The sequence below is a fragment of the Alligator sinensis genome, unplaced genomic scaffold, assembly GCF_000455745.1.
Source record: "Alligator sinensis unplaced genomic scaffold, ASM45574v1 scaffold199_1, whole genome shotgun sequence".
Classification (NCBI taxonomy): domain Eukaryota; kingdom Metazoa; phylum Chordata; order Crocodylia; family Alligatoridae; genus Alligator; species Alligator sinensis.
The window spans coordinates 1,650,101-1,663,365 of NW_005842008.1; the positions used below are offsets into that span (position 1 = coordinate 1,650,101).

Below are 13,265 nucleotides of genomic sequence, written 5' to 3' on the forward strand. Positions count from 1 at the left end.
CTCCTCCAGCCCCCCTGCCCCCTACTTAGCAGCTCTGAGTCCGGCTGCAGCTCCATGCTGCAGCCACTGGGGACTGCCCAAATCTTTGAAGCTGTCTGAATCTTTTTGAAAGATTCGGAGAGGTTCAGATTGATTTGGACCTTTTAATTGGTTCCCTGATTTGAATTGGGCCCAATCTCCTCCAAATCGAATCAACACCCAAAGCTTTGCACAGCCCTAGTATTTACTACCACTCCCTGATGGCAGTCTGACAGCACTGCAATGCCTCAAAGCTTAACTTCTAGTTAGAAACCTTGACAGTGTGCTATGGACACCTTTAAATCAGGCCAGTTGTGAACTGGTTCCCAAAAGGTGACATTCTTGGAAGGGGTCAAGTGTTATGTCTGTCTGCACTCTGTGTATGCATGAGTAATGTATATGTGTGTGAGCTTAGGTCACAAGCACAATTTCTGTTGGGCAGCATTTAGGGGTGCACCGATAGAGATTTTTGGGGTTGATACCGATAGCCGAATTTAAGGAGGCATATCAACTGATACCGATCCGATTTCTGATACCAGCCTGGCAGCTTGGAGAGCTGCGTGGAGTTAGTAACTCTGCTGTGGGGGAAGGGGTATGGGGGGGCAGATCAAAGTCACTGCAGTGAGGGAGGAGTGGGGCTGGGGCAAGTGCTGCCCAGCTGGGGCAGAGCGGGTGCAGAACTGAGCTGCGGCTTGTCCGGGGGGTGTGGGGAGGAGGGGAGGCTGCTTCCACTGCTGCGCACTGCTGATCTAAGAGCCGGTGGTATGGTGGCTCCTGCTGCTGTTCCCGCCACTTGTCCGGGAGGGCATGTGCCCCCAAATCTGCACGGGGCTCTTCCTGGCCTGCCTTGCACAGATCCGTGGGCACAGGCCTCCCCCGCTCCCGTGCCCTCTTGGACTAGCGGTGGGAGCTGCTGGATGAGTGCTGGACCAGCGGTGCACAGTGGCAGGAGCCCCCCTCCCCTGCCACGCCCCCAGACAAGCCCCGGCCTCAGCCTCAGCCGAGCTGTGCTCCTCACTGCCTCCTCATTGCCAGGCTGTGCTCCTCTCCAAGCTGCTGGGCTGTGCTCCTCCCTGCCTAAATGCTGTGCATGGGCATTTATCAGCCAAATTATCGGCCACATCAGGCTGATTTCCGACACAACCAATTTTTTTTATATTGGTGCTGATCTGATATTGGACCATTGTATCGGTGCATCTCTAGCATCGTTTCATTTATTTAATACAGTAAATGTACAAAATGCTTATCAATATGTTTTATAGATCACAAAATAAATTAAATGGAAGTCAGTTTTTCAGCCATTTGTCCACAGGAAAATTAGCATGAAAATTAATTAAACTTCCTAGCTTGAAAAAAGAACAAATATAAAAATAATTTTTAGTTGGCTATAGTTCTTATTTCTTTACATACAGCCCTGAAATTATAAGTAAGTATGTATTTTCATAAGAAAAACAAATCTAAACAAGGCCTTTTTAATGTCCTTAAAATTTACTATTTTCTACAATGTACAATAATAAAATCAATGTTAATATTATGAACTATAATTTTAGACAGACAGTAGAGATGGAATCTAATTTTTGGACTGGCCATAAAAATGAGGATGAAGAAGAATTCTTGCTTGCAAATGTTGTGGCACTAAGGAGTCAGCTAAAGGAAACCGAGAGAAGTCTGCAAAATCTAGGGGAAGAGCTTTCCAGGTATGTCTGCATGTAAGGGCAGAGGTTTAGTTTGCTTAAACCATCTAGCTGAATCTCTATCTGCTTCTTTCCCAGACCTGAGGAAGAGCACTATGTGGCCGAAAGCTTTTCTAACATCTCTCCCAACCTTTTTTTCTAACATCTCTCCCAACTCTACAGTTGATTCTATAAAAGATATCACAAAAACCCGTTGCTGCTTACATTTTTCCAGTGCCATCACAATTACATCAACACTCCAGCCCTATGTAAAGGCAGAAGCAGAAGTAGTAGGCCTTACGCATGTCCAGTAGTTTTAAATCTGTGCCATACACTATAATCATAACTAACTGGCTTTATTTATGTTTTGCTTCTGCTGAATTCTGTGTTTAAAATAACCCTACTGAGACCTGGGAAAGTACTTTACTTTACTGTTGTGTTTAACTGTGTTCTTTTATTAGTTCAAGTGAAGGTTCTCACTGCATTTCCCATTTCACTGAAATTGTGGGACTGTCACTGGAAGATCTTATTCAACCTGATTGCAGTGAATATCAAAATTATTCAGGTCGGAAGAGTGCTTGTAAAGTGTCCCACCAGGACAGGACTCCTCAAAGGAAATCCAAAACCAAAGTAAGTAATATTTCTCAGTATTATTAATTTTGACCCTGTATCTGCTTCACATACATGTACTTGTATAAATGTTTCATTTTTTTATGCTTTTAAGCTTTTGAAAAGATGTATACTAAACACTGCACAGGTCAATCCTAATGACATATCACTGATAGAAATTATGATTTTTATGACTTAACTAAGATTGTCCTGCAAAAAAGCATTTGTGTGTGTGTGTATAAAAACGTTTTTTTAACTTCTAGTCTCACTCCGTGTCTGCTGCTTTTAATAAAAGCATGGAAAAGAAAAAGGAAAACGAACATCTTAAAGAGAAGCTGAGTATACTTCATGAGCAAAATTCATCTCTTGTTTCTCAGAACTACTGCCTAATGAATAAAATTGAAACTATCAACTTGGAACTAGCTCAGTCAAAAACAAGAGTAAGTATCTTAACTGCCTGAATGTCAGCTATATCGATAGAAATATCTTTTTGTAAAGCTCTGTTGTAATTTTAAATAGACCATGCTTTTGTCCCGTTGGTTTAATCTTCTTATGATTTATTGGTATTACCGGAACATCTGGGAGCCCTGGTCTTGAACTAGGAGCCCATTGTGCTAGGTGTTGTAGAAGTAAAGGAACAAAAAGTCATCCCATACTCACAAGAGCTTACAGCTTAAGATCTTTTTTTTTTTAAATAAAGATACTTATCTAATATGAATTATAGTGCTCGAGAAACAGTTTGGTAATATTTTAAGAATTATACACAAGCTATAGTATGTCTGCCTGAACTAAATTAAATTCTTCTGTATCTGTAAAGTGGGACGTGTGCCAGTTGAATGTTAGAGATCTGTATAGAGCTGAAGGAGATCTTACTTCCAACTGAAAATCACTGTCTGATAATGTATTAAGAAGTAGTTATGAATTGGGAGAAGGGGTATTGCAGACCATGGATAAATGCCAATTTAATTAACATGTTAATAAAGAAAAAATACTTGAAGAAGTACTTGAAGAGAAAAATGGAAGTCCAAGGTCAACAGCAGATGTTAACAAATCACTTCATTATGTAGCATACACAGGAGGGAACCTGAGGATCTGGCAAGGTAGTGAGAAGAAGGGGAAGTCTTGAAGTCAGAGTGAATACGATGTAGGCATGACAGTCTTCTTCACAGGGTTCAACCACGGATGTTTGTTTAACAATCCTTTAGGATACATCTGTAAATTGTAACAGAGCCTCAAATATGTTTGTATTTCAGATCTCTCTTCTTGAATCAGCTTTAGGTACTCATTCTGTCAATATTCCTTTGTTAGAAGAACAGATTGTAAATTTGGAAGCAGAAGTTACAGCTCAAGATAAAGTTCTGAGGTAGCAAACAAACGTTGCCTTTGATCAGTATTTTCTTTTGGTCTGTTTCTTTAATTCATAGGTTTTTGTAGGTGAACACTGCATGCTAATTATTTTTAATGTGATGCTCTTCATGAGAGCTGATTTTTCTAGATCTTGACATTTCTCCTTGAGGAATAGCTGTATGTATGGTAGATACGACATAACATTTGAAACTCTTCAAAATGCAGCTGCACTTTAAAGTGCTTAAATAATGGAACACTTTGGCCATGGACAGATGCACAACCCCCTGCCAGACCTGCTGGTTGGAGTGCTTCAAAATTGCTGCATGCAGCAGCATGCTCTCTAGTCAGAAGGCACAACAGGAGATTGCAGCTCCACTTCACTCCCCTGGAGTGGACTTGCAATGAGCATATTCCTGTGTACTCTGCCTGTATTCTCCCAGAACAATTCCACCCACATCACTGGAAGTGGGAGGCTGGAAACCCTGCAGACTTCCTGGTTGTGACAGGAACCAGGCTCCACTCCCCTATTAGTGAGTTCTCTGCACCCCAGTCTCCTGCAACCTACAGCTCCACTCTTCCCCTTCCTCCTTTTTGGCCAAGCAGCAGAGCCAGCTCCCAACTGGCTCCTAGAAAGGTGCAGGATCTCTGATCGCCTAGTTCTGGTGGGGGTGCAGAGGGTCTCCACTCTCCTGGTTTGAGGGTGGGGTAGGGGAGTGCTCTGGTAGAGTAGAGGTGGAATGCACAGGAAAGTTTTTGTTAACATACTGGCCCTTCCTTGTGGGGGGTAGGAAGCAGAGCACTGTGGGGTGCTAAAGGACAAAATATTTCCCTGTCATACTCAGTACTGAGTGTATGCTCATGTAACAGGCAACACTTCAACTTGAAGTACTTCTAATTAGTAGTTGTTTCCTACAGGGTTATTTGTATATCTGTCCACTCGCCCTTTGAAGCACTTCATATGTTATGTTTGTCCTATGTGTATGTTCTTTTGGAATGTTATAATTAGTCTTTAATGTATGATCTGTATTCTGAGAGTAAGTGGTGATTATTAAGGATTGTGATAAAATGAGTACATAGTTTGTTACCTGGGGTAAACACAAATGTGCACCTATGACTGAGGTTATGTAGATATAGCAGGTCTATAACCACTTAGGCTAGTGATTGTCAGGGTGCTGCAAGATGCTTTTAAGGGTGCTGTGCAATATTAGAACTGTTAGATGTGCAAACACCTACGTGTGATTTGCAAGATAAACCCAGGAATTTCATATTGGAATCCACAGTGTCAAAAACATTCTGACACGTGTTCTTTTGAAGTTTACTTGCAACAAAAAATTACTCGTTTCTTAACTAGGGGGAAAAAAAAAAAAGAGTGAAAGGGCTGTCATTTTCTGCAGGGTGCCTTGAGTCTAAAAAAGATTGAAGACCGCTGATGTAGAACCATTTTACATTGAACAAATTTGTTATGCTGTCCAAATTAAGTTCACAGAAGCAAAATGTATTTATTTTCAGTAGTTGTTAACCAGTAAGGTTGAGAGCCAATTATATTGATATCATACATTCATTCATTTGCATTCCTCATATACATTCTGTCAATGCCTGATCTCTTATCAAAGCAGAATTATCACTAAGTTACATTGTGTAAGTCAGGCTTGTCCAACGTGTGGCCTGCGGGCCGCCATGCGGCCCACCAAGGCATTTTCTGCGGCCAGGCTGTTGGCATTGGCTGCGCCCCACGCGGGGCGGCCCCAGGCTCGGGCAGAGCCTGCACTTGCTGCGCCCCAAGGTGCTGCCCGGCCCCGGCTCTGGCTCCCTCCAGCCCGGCGCAGCGCAGCGATGCGGACCCGCGGAGGCGGTGCAGCAGCTGGGCTCGCCCTCGTTCTCTGCCTCTGCCACCTCCTGCCTGGCTGGGGCGCCGCAGGTAGGGCTGGGCCGGGCCGGGGCTGGAGTCGGGGCGGGAAGACTGCACCTACCCCGGGGCCAGGCCAGTGACTGTGGGCTCCCGGCACCTGTGCGGGGTGGGGAGCAACTCCATCCTTTTAACTCCCCAAATAACACTACTTTCCCATGCTCTCAAGCCATGCCTGGGCCCAATACCAGAATAAACACTTACAATAGATTAACAATACAAAAATACTCAGGATTTCCCCTCCTGTGAGCAAAAGGAAATGAAAATATTCAGGCTCATCATTGACATATGGAGATCCTGTTTGCATGTACTCCAGTGAAGCAAGTTTCACTAATTTGGGCACATCCCAGTCAAAGTCCCTAGCCTCAGCTGTAGCCAACACCCAGTACCTCTGAGGAAGACTTAGAAACATCCTGGCACATATAGCAGAAAGGGGAAGGGTGGTGGTGGGGGCAACCAGCAAAGCCCAGAAGCATGAGACGTACCCCTAGTAGAACATAGGCATAGCTATGCCTAACCTAGATCGGGGTAGACAAAATATGGATTTTAAACCACATTTCCAGACCCATTTCATTGTCACTTTCTGCAACTTCATTGGTGTCAAAGGTCACGTGACATCTCTTCCTGATGTGATACCACTTCCTGTGAGGTCTTTGAATATGGCTCCCCAGCCCACTGGATGATTAAAAAGTTCATGATCCGGCCCCACATTCAAAAAGGTTGGACACCCCTGGTGTAAGTGGTATTAGATTGGGCCCTTGTGGAAAGACATCTGCAAATTAGAATATTTTGGAAAAAATGCTTTCCCCTGCTAAACATAGAAAAAGTGCTCCTCTTCTTTCCCTGTAATAACACATTTTTATCTTGTGATCTACATGAAACAGATCTGTTTTAAGTAGAGTGGTAGCAGAACTATTAAACTCTTATTTATTGTATTGTTTTGATTATAAAGTGATTCTAAATATAAGATGACCCCACATTTTCAGATTCAGTTTTAGGAAAAACAACTTTTTCCCTGAACTGATGTCTTTATTGCGTGTAGAACAATATTACAGGTATAAAAGTCAAGACTGCAAGGTGCCCAATCATTGGCTGACCCCATGCTGATTGACACCACTATGATTTTTATGGTTCTTTTAGAAGGGAAAAAGATGGATATAGGCTTAAAATAAAACAGTACATTAAAACAACCCCACTGATATATAAAGCAGTGTAAAAATATATGATACAACCCTGAAGTCTCCTCTCAATATGGCAGGGACATCATAAGAACACCTAATTCTTTGTCCCTGCATTGGTGAGGCTAAAACAAATATTCTACTGACCACTATCTGCATTCTAGTTATAATGATAGTATCTGATTGCAGTCTGATAAATTCTGAATGAAATTTGTACAAGGTAATTTCCTTAGTTGTTTGTATTTTTTGTGGCATCCAGAGTCCTGTATGCACACACAACAGTTTTCTAATCAAGTGTCATATATTAAATGATTTTAAATAACATTTTATATTATTTAAATAAATATAAAAATATTTTAGACAGGTGCTTTTTAATCATACACAACTTTTTTTTTTTTTTTTTTTTTAGAGATGCAGAAAATAAATTAGAACACAGCCAGAGGATGGTGGTGGAAAAAGAGCATATATTGCAGAGGTTTAAAGAGGAATGTAAAAAGTTGAAAATGGATTCAGTTGAACAGAGCAAGCAAAGAAAGAGGTGACTATGCAATTACAAACAACAAATTCTGAGTAAAAAATAGCATTCTAATGAGCAAATGCCTATCCTCTAATACTAGATGGTCATTTTATGGCGTTGGCTTATTTCTATGCTCTATGGATGTTTGAGAAGATGACATTTTTAAATGAAATGGGAAGATCTTGTTTTTTTTAAAGCAAGGGTTTTCAACCTTTTTTGAGGAGTGTACCCCATCCTGGTGAGTAACCCTGTCTGGATGTGCAGGGGGGGGTTCCCCAATGGCCCATTGCTGAGCAGTGGGGGTCCCCTGACAGGCCCATCACCAAGCTGGGGGAGGGATCCCCCCGGCGGCTGGACACTGACCAGGACTCAGTTGCACACAGTGACCTCTTCCACGTTACACTTAACAAGCATTGTTTTCTTTTTGCAATGTAAGACCTCAGCCCTGCAAAGATTTACTCATGCAAAGAGCTACATGGAGGGGTGAGGGGGGGAAAGAGAGACTTTGACTCTCAATATATTTAGTTTCAACCTTAGCACTTTTTTTTTTAATTAAAAAAGAACAAAAAATGGCATTCCCAAGTACTCCCAGGGGTATGTGTACCCCCAGTTGGCAACCCCTGATTTAAAGGTAACGTACAAAAATATATAGAAGTTGGCCTGTTTTCTTTTTTCATTCTCCATTTCATGACTTAATTGAGGCAGTTTAGCTAAACAAACTGACTGGTATCTATTTTTTGTCCTTTTTTAATTAAAAAGAAATTGCTAAGGTTGAAACTAAATATATTGAAAGTCAAAGTGTCCCATTCTCCCCCCCATATTTTTTAATGAATCCATATGGTAATTATTTCAAAACACATATTTAAGAGCTGTGGCTTGATTTTGCATAAGTTATCTGCTTTACCTTTACACAGTGGAGAAATCAGTGGCAGCTATTCCTAAAATATAGCTCTTTGCATGAGTAAATCTTTGCAGGGCTGAGGTCTTACATTGCAAAAAGAAAACAATGCTTGTTAAGTGTAATGTGGCAGAGGCCAAGTTATTGGGTACAAGAGCTTTTGAAATTCCAGAGGTTTGTGCAATTAATCATTCTGCCTTAATACTCAAATAGTTCTTTTTCTTTTTAAAAATAAGTGAAGTAATAATTAGGTCGGTCTGTTTATTTTAATTGTGTTATTATAAGGTATATTTGAATGTATAATCAGAGGAGCCCTATCAGATGGCCCCCCCAATGCTGTCCATGGATCTTGAATTGGACCTGTGTGCTGATATGGTATGTGCTGGTCCATTCCTGTGTGCTGAATGGGGAGCAGGGACCATCTGGTGTGCACTGCTGGCAGTGCATAGGGCCAGTTTGCAAGCCCAATCCAGCCCGTGGTCTGGCCCCATACAGCTCATCCAGCCCACAGGGCCTGTGAATTTGACACGCCTAATCTAAGGGATGCTGCCCAGATGAAGGATAGGCTTGAATCACTGGGTAATTTTAAGAGGGTTCCGCAGACAACTTCTACATTCTTGGCCTTGTATCAAGATGCATCCAGATGATTATAATTCAATATTATTACAAGTAAACCAGATGCTTAATAGATGACTCATTCATTCATATAAGACATTAAGCTGATATTTATTTAGAAAGTATATCTAAAATGACCAGAAAGTTGAAAGGAAGGCTAGTCATTTAATGCTAGTTATTTACTCTTTATATTTTGCTTTTGGGTAATTTGAGGAGATTGCTAGGGCAGTGCTGAATCTGCCCTGTTTAAAAAAAATATGTTGTTTCCTTTTGTGTAGAGCAGAACAGCAAAGAAATGAAGCTTTGTTTAATGCTGAAGAACTGACTAAAGCTTTTAAAAAATACAGAGAGAAAATAACTGAAAAACTAGAAATTGTAAGATTTTGATTATCTTTAATTTTTGGCCACACCGCTAGGATTTAAAATAGAAACAGGAATATGTTAAATATTTAAATAGTTTAAATATTCATTGGATAATAATGAAAATGATCTTTTTAGGTTCAGGCTGAAGAAGAAGTTTTAGAGAGAAATTTAATTAATTGTGAAAAAGAGAGAGAAAAATTGCATGAAAAATGTGTTGCTTATAGAAATGAACTTGAAAGCACAGAAGAACAATTAAGGTAAAGAAAAGGGTGTGTGCGTGTGGGGGTGTGTGCATGAGCATATGCACATTTTTGTCCTGAATTTGTGCATCTTCAAAGTTGTTCGAGCCATATTGGTTGCCACCGCCATGGTTCAGCTTTCTAGTGGTACCTTTTTAGTATGGAAAGGAAACTCATTCTTATTTCTGTTCTTCGTTGTTCTGAGAGAAGATTACAAGCAAGTGACAAATTTTCTGTTTTCTAAGAGTAGTTAGTCCTTTTTAGACATACCGGTGAAGGAAAATAGTTAAGCTGTTTTTGTAAGGGGTGCCTTTCCATCAGAACCTTTAGTAGCTTAAGTCATAGCAAATTTTTTTCACTCACCTAGAGTTTTTGTTGAAATGTGTTTTTGCATTATATACACTATTTATTCCACACCATTATATACACTTTTATTCCACTAGACAAATAAAAGAAGAGAATCGCAGCACAAGAGAAGAAATTAAGTGCCTAGAAGAAAAAAACACTGAAATTGTGTCATTGCTGACACAGTCTAAACAGAAGATCCTTAAGCTTGAGAGTGAACTTACTGACAAGGAAGTAATACTAAAAGAGAAAAAATCCCTAATAAGTGAAAATGCAGAGCTAAAAGCACTTATTGCACACCAGAACGATCGCCTGAAGTTATGTCACCAAGAAATTGAAGATTCAAGAGAAGAGCTGGGCACTTTGGAAAGTATTATTTCCCAGTTGTCATTGAGTGCATCTGAAGAGGTATGGCAACTTGTATATCATTCCACATGTGTATTGTTCATCTTAATCCTAATTGAATATTTTATATGAACATTTTGCTTAGCTAGACCTACCAAATCCCCAGAGCTAGAAAAGTGTCTATTAGACAGTGCCTGAGCTACAGGGCATTTTTAAATGTGAGTTGCGTGCATTTGTATAAATGGCAAAATACGCGTCGGTGCTGAGAAAATGGTGGTGGCACGCTTTTGAACTAAAACACATCGAAGTCTGTGATTAATTGAGTCTGCTCAGACATATTGGATCTCTGGTGCATCGCAGCACAAAAATTACGTGTATACATGCCCATTGTGTCTATCTGTTCCAGCCTTAAGAGGAAGACAGGGTAGACCAAAGAAGTGAGATATTTGGGCAAAGTTCCCTTGTCAGTAGAGCTTGTAACTCTGCCACAGAGAATGAGCTTTCTTTGACTGGCAAGTGTAATGTAAGTCATCAGAATGAAGTCCTGATGCATCAAACTAGAACTTTCACTGGCATATTTTATCTCTGGATGGGAGGTAGTCACCAGATACCTAAGGTGAGTATCTGTTTGGGGGCTTATGAGGAACAGAGTTAGGGAGGTAGATATGCAGCAAGGCCAAAAAGAAGTGTGTTAGAGGTGGATACTGGTCAGTCCATTTGGCATAAATGGGAAAGGGATGCACTGTAAAAATCAAATAACATACTTTCTGTGCAACTTTGGAATTGTCAAAATGGCTGTGTTGGAGATGTAATTTTAGGTTCCAAACCAAGTTTGTACATACTGGCTTATGTGCCATACAGAATGTTAAGCTTGTACAAAATAGGGACTTTATTGTATTGCAAAGAAATAAAAAGTCTGTTTTTGCATTAGTTCCTTTCTTTTTTCCCTCCCTAAATTTGCAGTTTAAATTGCATCACTCAAAATGTCAGCTGCTCAGTTCCTCCACAAAAGAAGCTAACAACGCCTCTTGTTGTGAATCAAATAAATCCCAGATTGCAGACCTCAGGTACAATACTTAGGCTCCTGAATTACGGCTACACTTTAGAGTGGTAATTAGGAAGAGAGAAAAGAGTATTTTCTTACAACTTATTTCCTTATTTTTTATAATAGAATTAAATTGGCAATGAAAGAAGCAGAAATTCAAAAGCTCCAGGCAAATCTAACTGTCAGCAAAGTAGTTCAGCATCTTTCTGATGATCAGGAAAAAGAAAATGGCAGATTACATGGCCTAGAGACAGAACCTGTAAAACTGACTGGAAATAGATCAGGTGAGCAAGCTGAAACTGTATACTTCAAATCTATAAAATTCCTTCTGACATATGCACATTTAAGTGTAAGCACAGAATCTGCAATAACATTTTTGTGGGCTTTAATTTTCTGTTAACCTATTTAAATAATATGTTTTTAACAATTACATAACAGATGTTTTAAGAACAGCAAGGATCATTTAACCACTAGCTATTTTGGAAGTTATCATTGTCCCAGACCTTGATATGCATTTTTTTTTAATCTTCTTTTTCTAGTGAGCTGCTTCTGGCTGGACCAGGACCAGCCACAGAATGTTAAAATGGAAAACGTTGTTTCTGCCTTGCCTGCTATGCTCAGGTCTTAAGTTTTCCTTTAATTCTTATGTCCATATCCAATTTTTGAGGTTAGTTTTGAGCCGGGGTCTTATTTAAGGTAGTCTGGCAACTTGTTGACATACTGATCTTTTTCTTCTTGATCAGGAGTGTCTTGATTTTCTCTTTCATTTTAATTTTGTTTATTAATTAAACATTTTTCTTTTCTTAAAAAAAGAGGTGCAAAGATGCCAACAGCTGGAGCTCATCAGCAAACAATTTGAAAAGGAGAAGCGAAGATATACTAGAGAGATAGAAGAACTACATGCTAAGCTGACAAATGCAAAAGAACAGAATTCTTCTTTAAAGACCAGCATGTCCCAGAGAGCCAGTCAGTTTCAAATCATACAGGAAGAACTGCTAGAGAAGGCTGCAAAAACAAGTCACTTAGAGAGAGAAGTAAGTTAGGAGTGCTGAAAGTGCATACCCTTTGATCAAAGGTGTAGGTTGTAGCCGTGTTGGTCCAAGGACATACGCAGACAAGGTTCTTTGAGTGAATCTGATATCTTTTATTAGACCAACTTAAATAGTTGGAAAACAATTTTTAAGCAAGCTTTTGGGTTCAAAAACCCTTCATCAGGCTGAGGAAGTTTCAGCAGTTGGTGTGTGCTCTTCCTGGATGGAATGAAAAGTAAAGAAGCCAGAGACTGGGCTGGTATGCATACCAGATGGGCAGTCAGTGAAGATGTAGATTGAGGCGTCAATGGGTGAGAGACAGGCTGGGTTGTGGGGAGAGAAGGGGGATGAATAGCGGAGAAGTACCTGGGGAGTCGGATGTCAGGCAGGTTATAATGTGTCATAAATCCAATGTCTATATTTAGTCCATGATTTTTAGTATCCAGGAGGTTGATGTAGTGGAGTTCATAGGCTCGTCTCTGGGAAGTGTTGTGTAAGTTTCCTTTGAGGATCAGGACTGAGAGATTGGAGAGAGAGTGGTTTTCTTGTGAGAAATGTGCCCCCACAGGTAATTGGGTATTCCTGTCTTTGATAGATTTCTGGTGTGCGTTCATTCTGGTGCGCAGTTGCTTGGTCTCTCCTACATATTTTCCATCAGAGCATTTGGTGCATTGGGTGAGATATATTACATTTCTGGAGGTGCAGCTGTAAGATCTGGGAATGCTGATGGCTCTGTTGTGGGGTGTAGTAATAGTGAGGGTGGTGAAGATGTGTTGGCAGGTTTTGCATTTCTTGTGATGGCACGGTCTGGATCCTTTTGGTGTGTTCTGGCTCTGAGGAAGTTTGCTTCTGGTGATGAGGTTGGCGAGGTTCGGTGCTTGTTTGAAGGTGATTTGTGGGGTTTTTTTCTTCTGTACTGCAGCAGTTCTTCACGTGGTATCCAGGTGGCTCTTTCAAATGTGTGATCTATCTCTGGAGGAGTGTCCTGGTTGGGTGAAGGGGTGTAGGTTGTAGCCATGTTGGTCTAAGTACATAGGCAGACAAGGTTCCTTGGGTGAATCTGATATCTTTTATTAGGCCAACCCAAATGGTTGGAGAATAGTTATTAAGCAAGCTTTTGGGTTCAAAAACCCTTC

General features: G+C 40.6%; 1 protein-coding gene across 3 annotated transcripts in view; it reads left to right on the forward strand.

Moving 5' to 3' along the window:
• The window catches only part of CCDC18 (coiled-coil domain containing 18), an 80,946-nt gene that overhangs the window by 25,898 nt on the left and 41,783 nt on the right, over positions 1-13,265 (forward strand). For 2 of the 3 annotated variants that reach the window (XM_025201894.1, XM_006021837.3), the window contains 11 exons: positions 1,569-1,715; positions 2,153-2,321; positions 2,564-2,740; positions 3,554-3,663; positions 7,141-7,269; positions 9,040-9,134; positions 9,258-9,381; positions 9,807-10,116; positions 11,017-11,120; positions 11,225-11,382; positions 11,912-12,132. In XM_025201894.1, the coding sequence (XP_025057679.1) occupies positions 1,582-1,715; positions 2,153-2,321; positions 2,564-2,740; positions 3,554-3,663; positions 7,141-7,269; positions 9,040-9,134; positions 9,258-9,381; positions 9,807-10,116; positions 11,017-11,120; positions 11,225-11,382; positions 11,912-12,132 (1,731 nt within the window). In that variant the 5' untranslated portion in view covers positions 1,569-1,581. Of the gene's footprint in view, positions 1-1,568; positions 1,716-2,152; positions 2,322-2,563; positions 2,741-3,553; positions 3,664-7,140; positions 7,270-9,039; positions 9,135-9,257; positions 9,382-9,806; positions 10,117-11,016; positions 11,121-11,224; positions 11,383-11,911; positions 12,133-13,265 lie in introns of those variants that run through there. The other variant, XM_006021838.3, reaches the window with a different exon arrangement.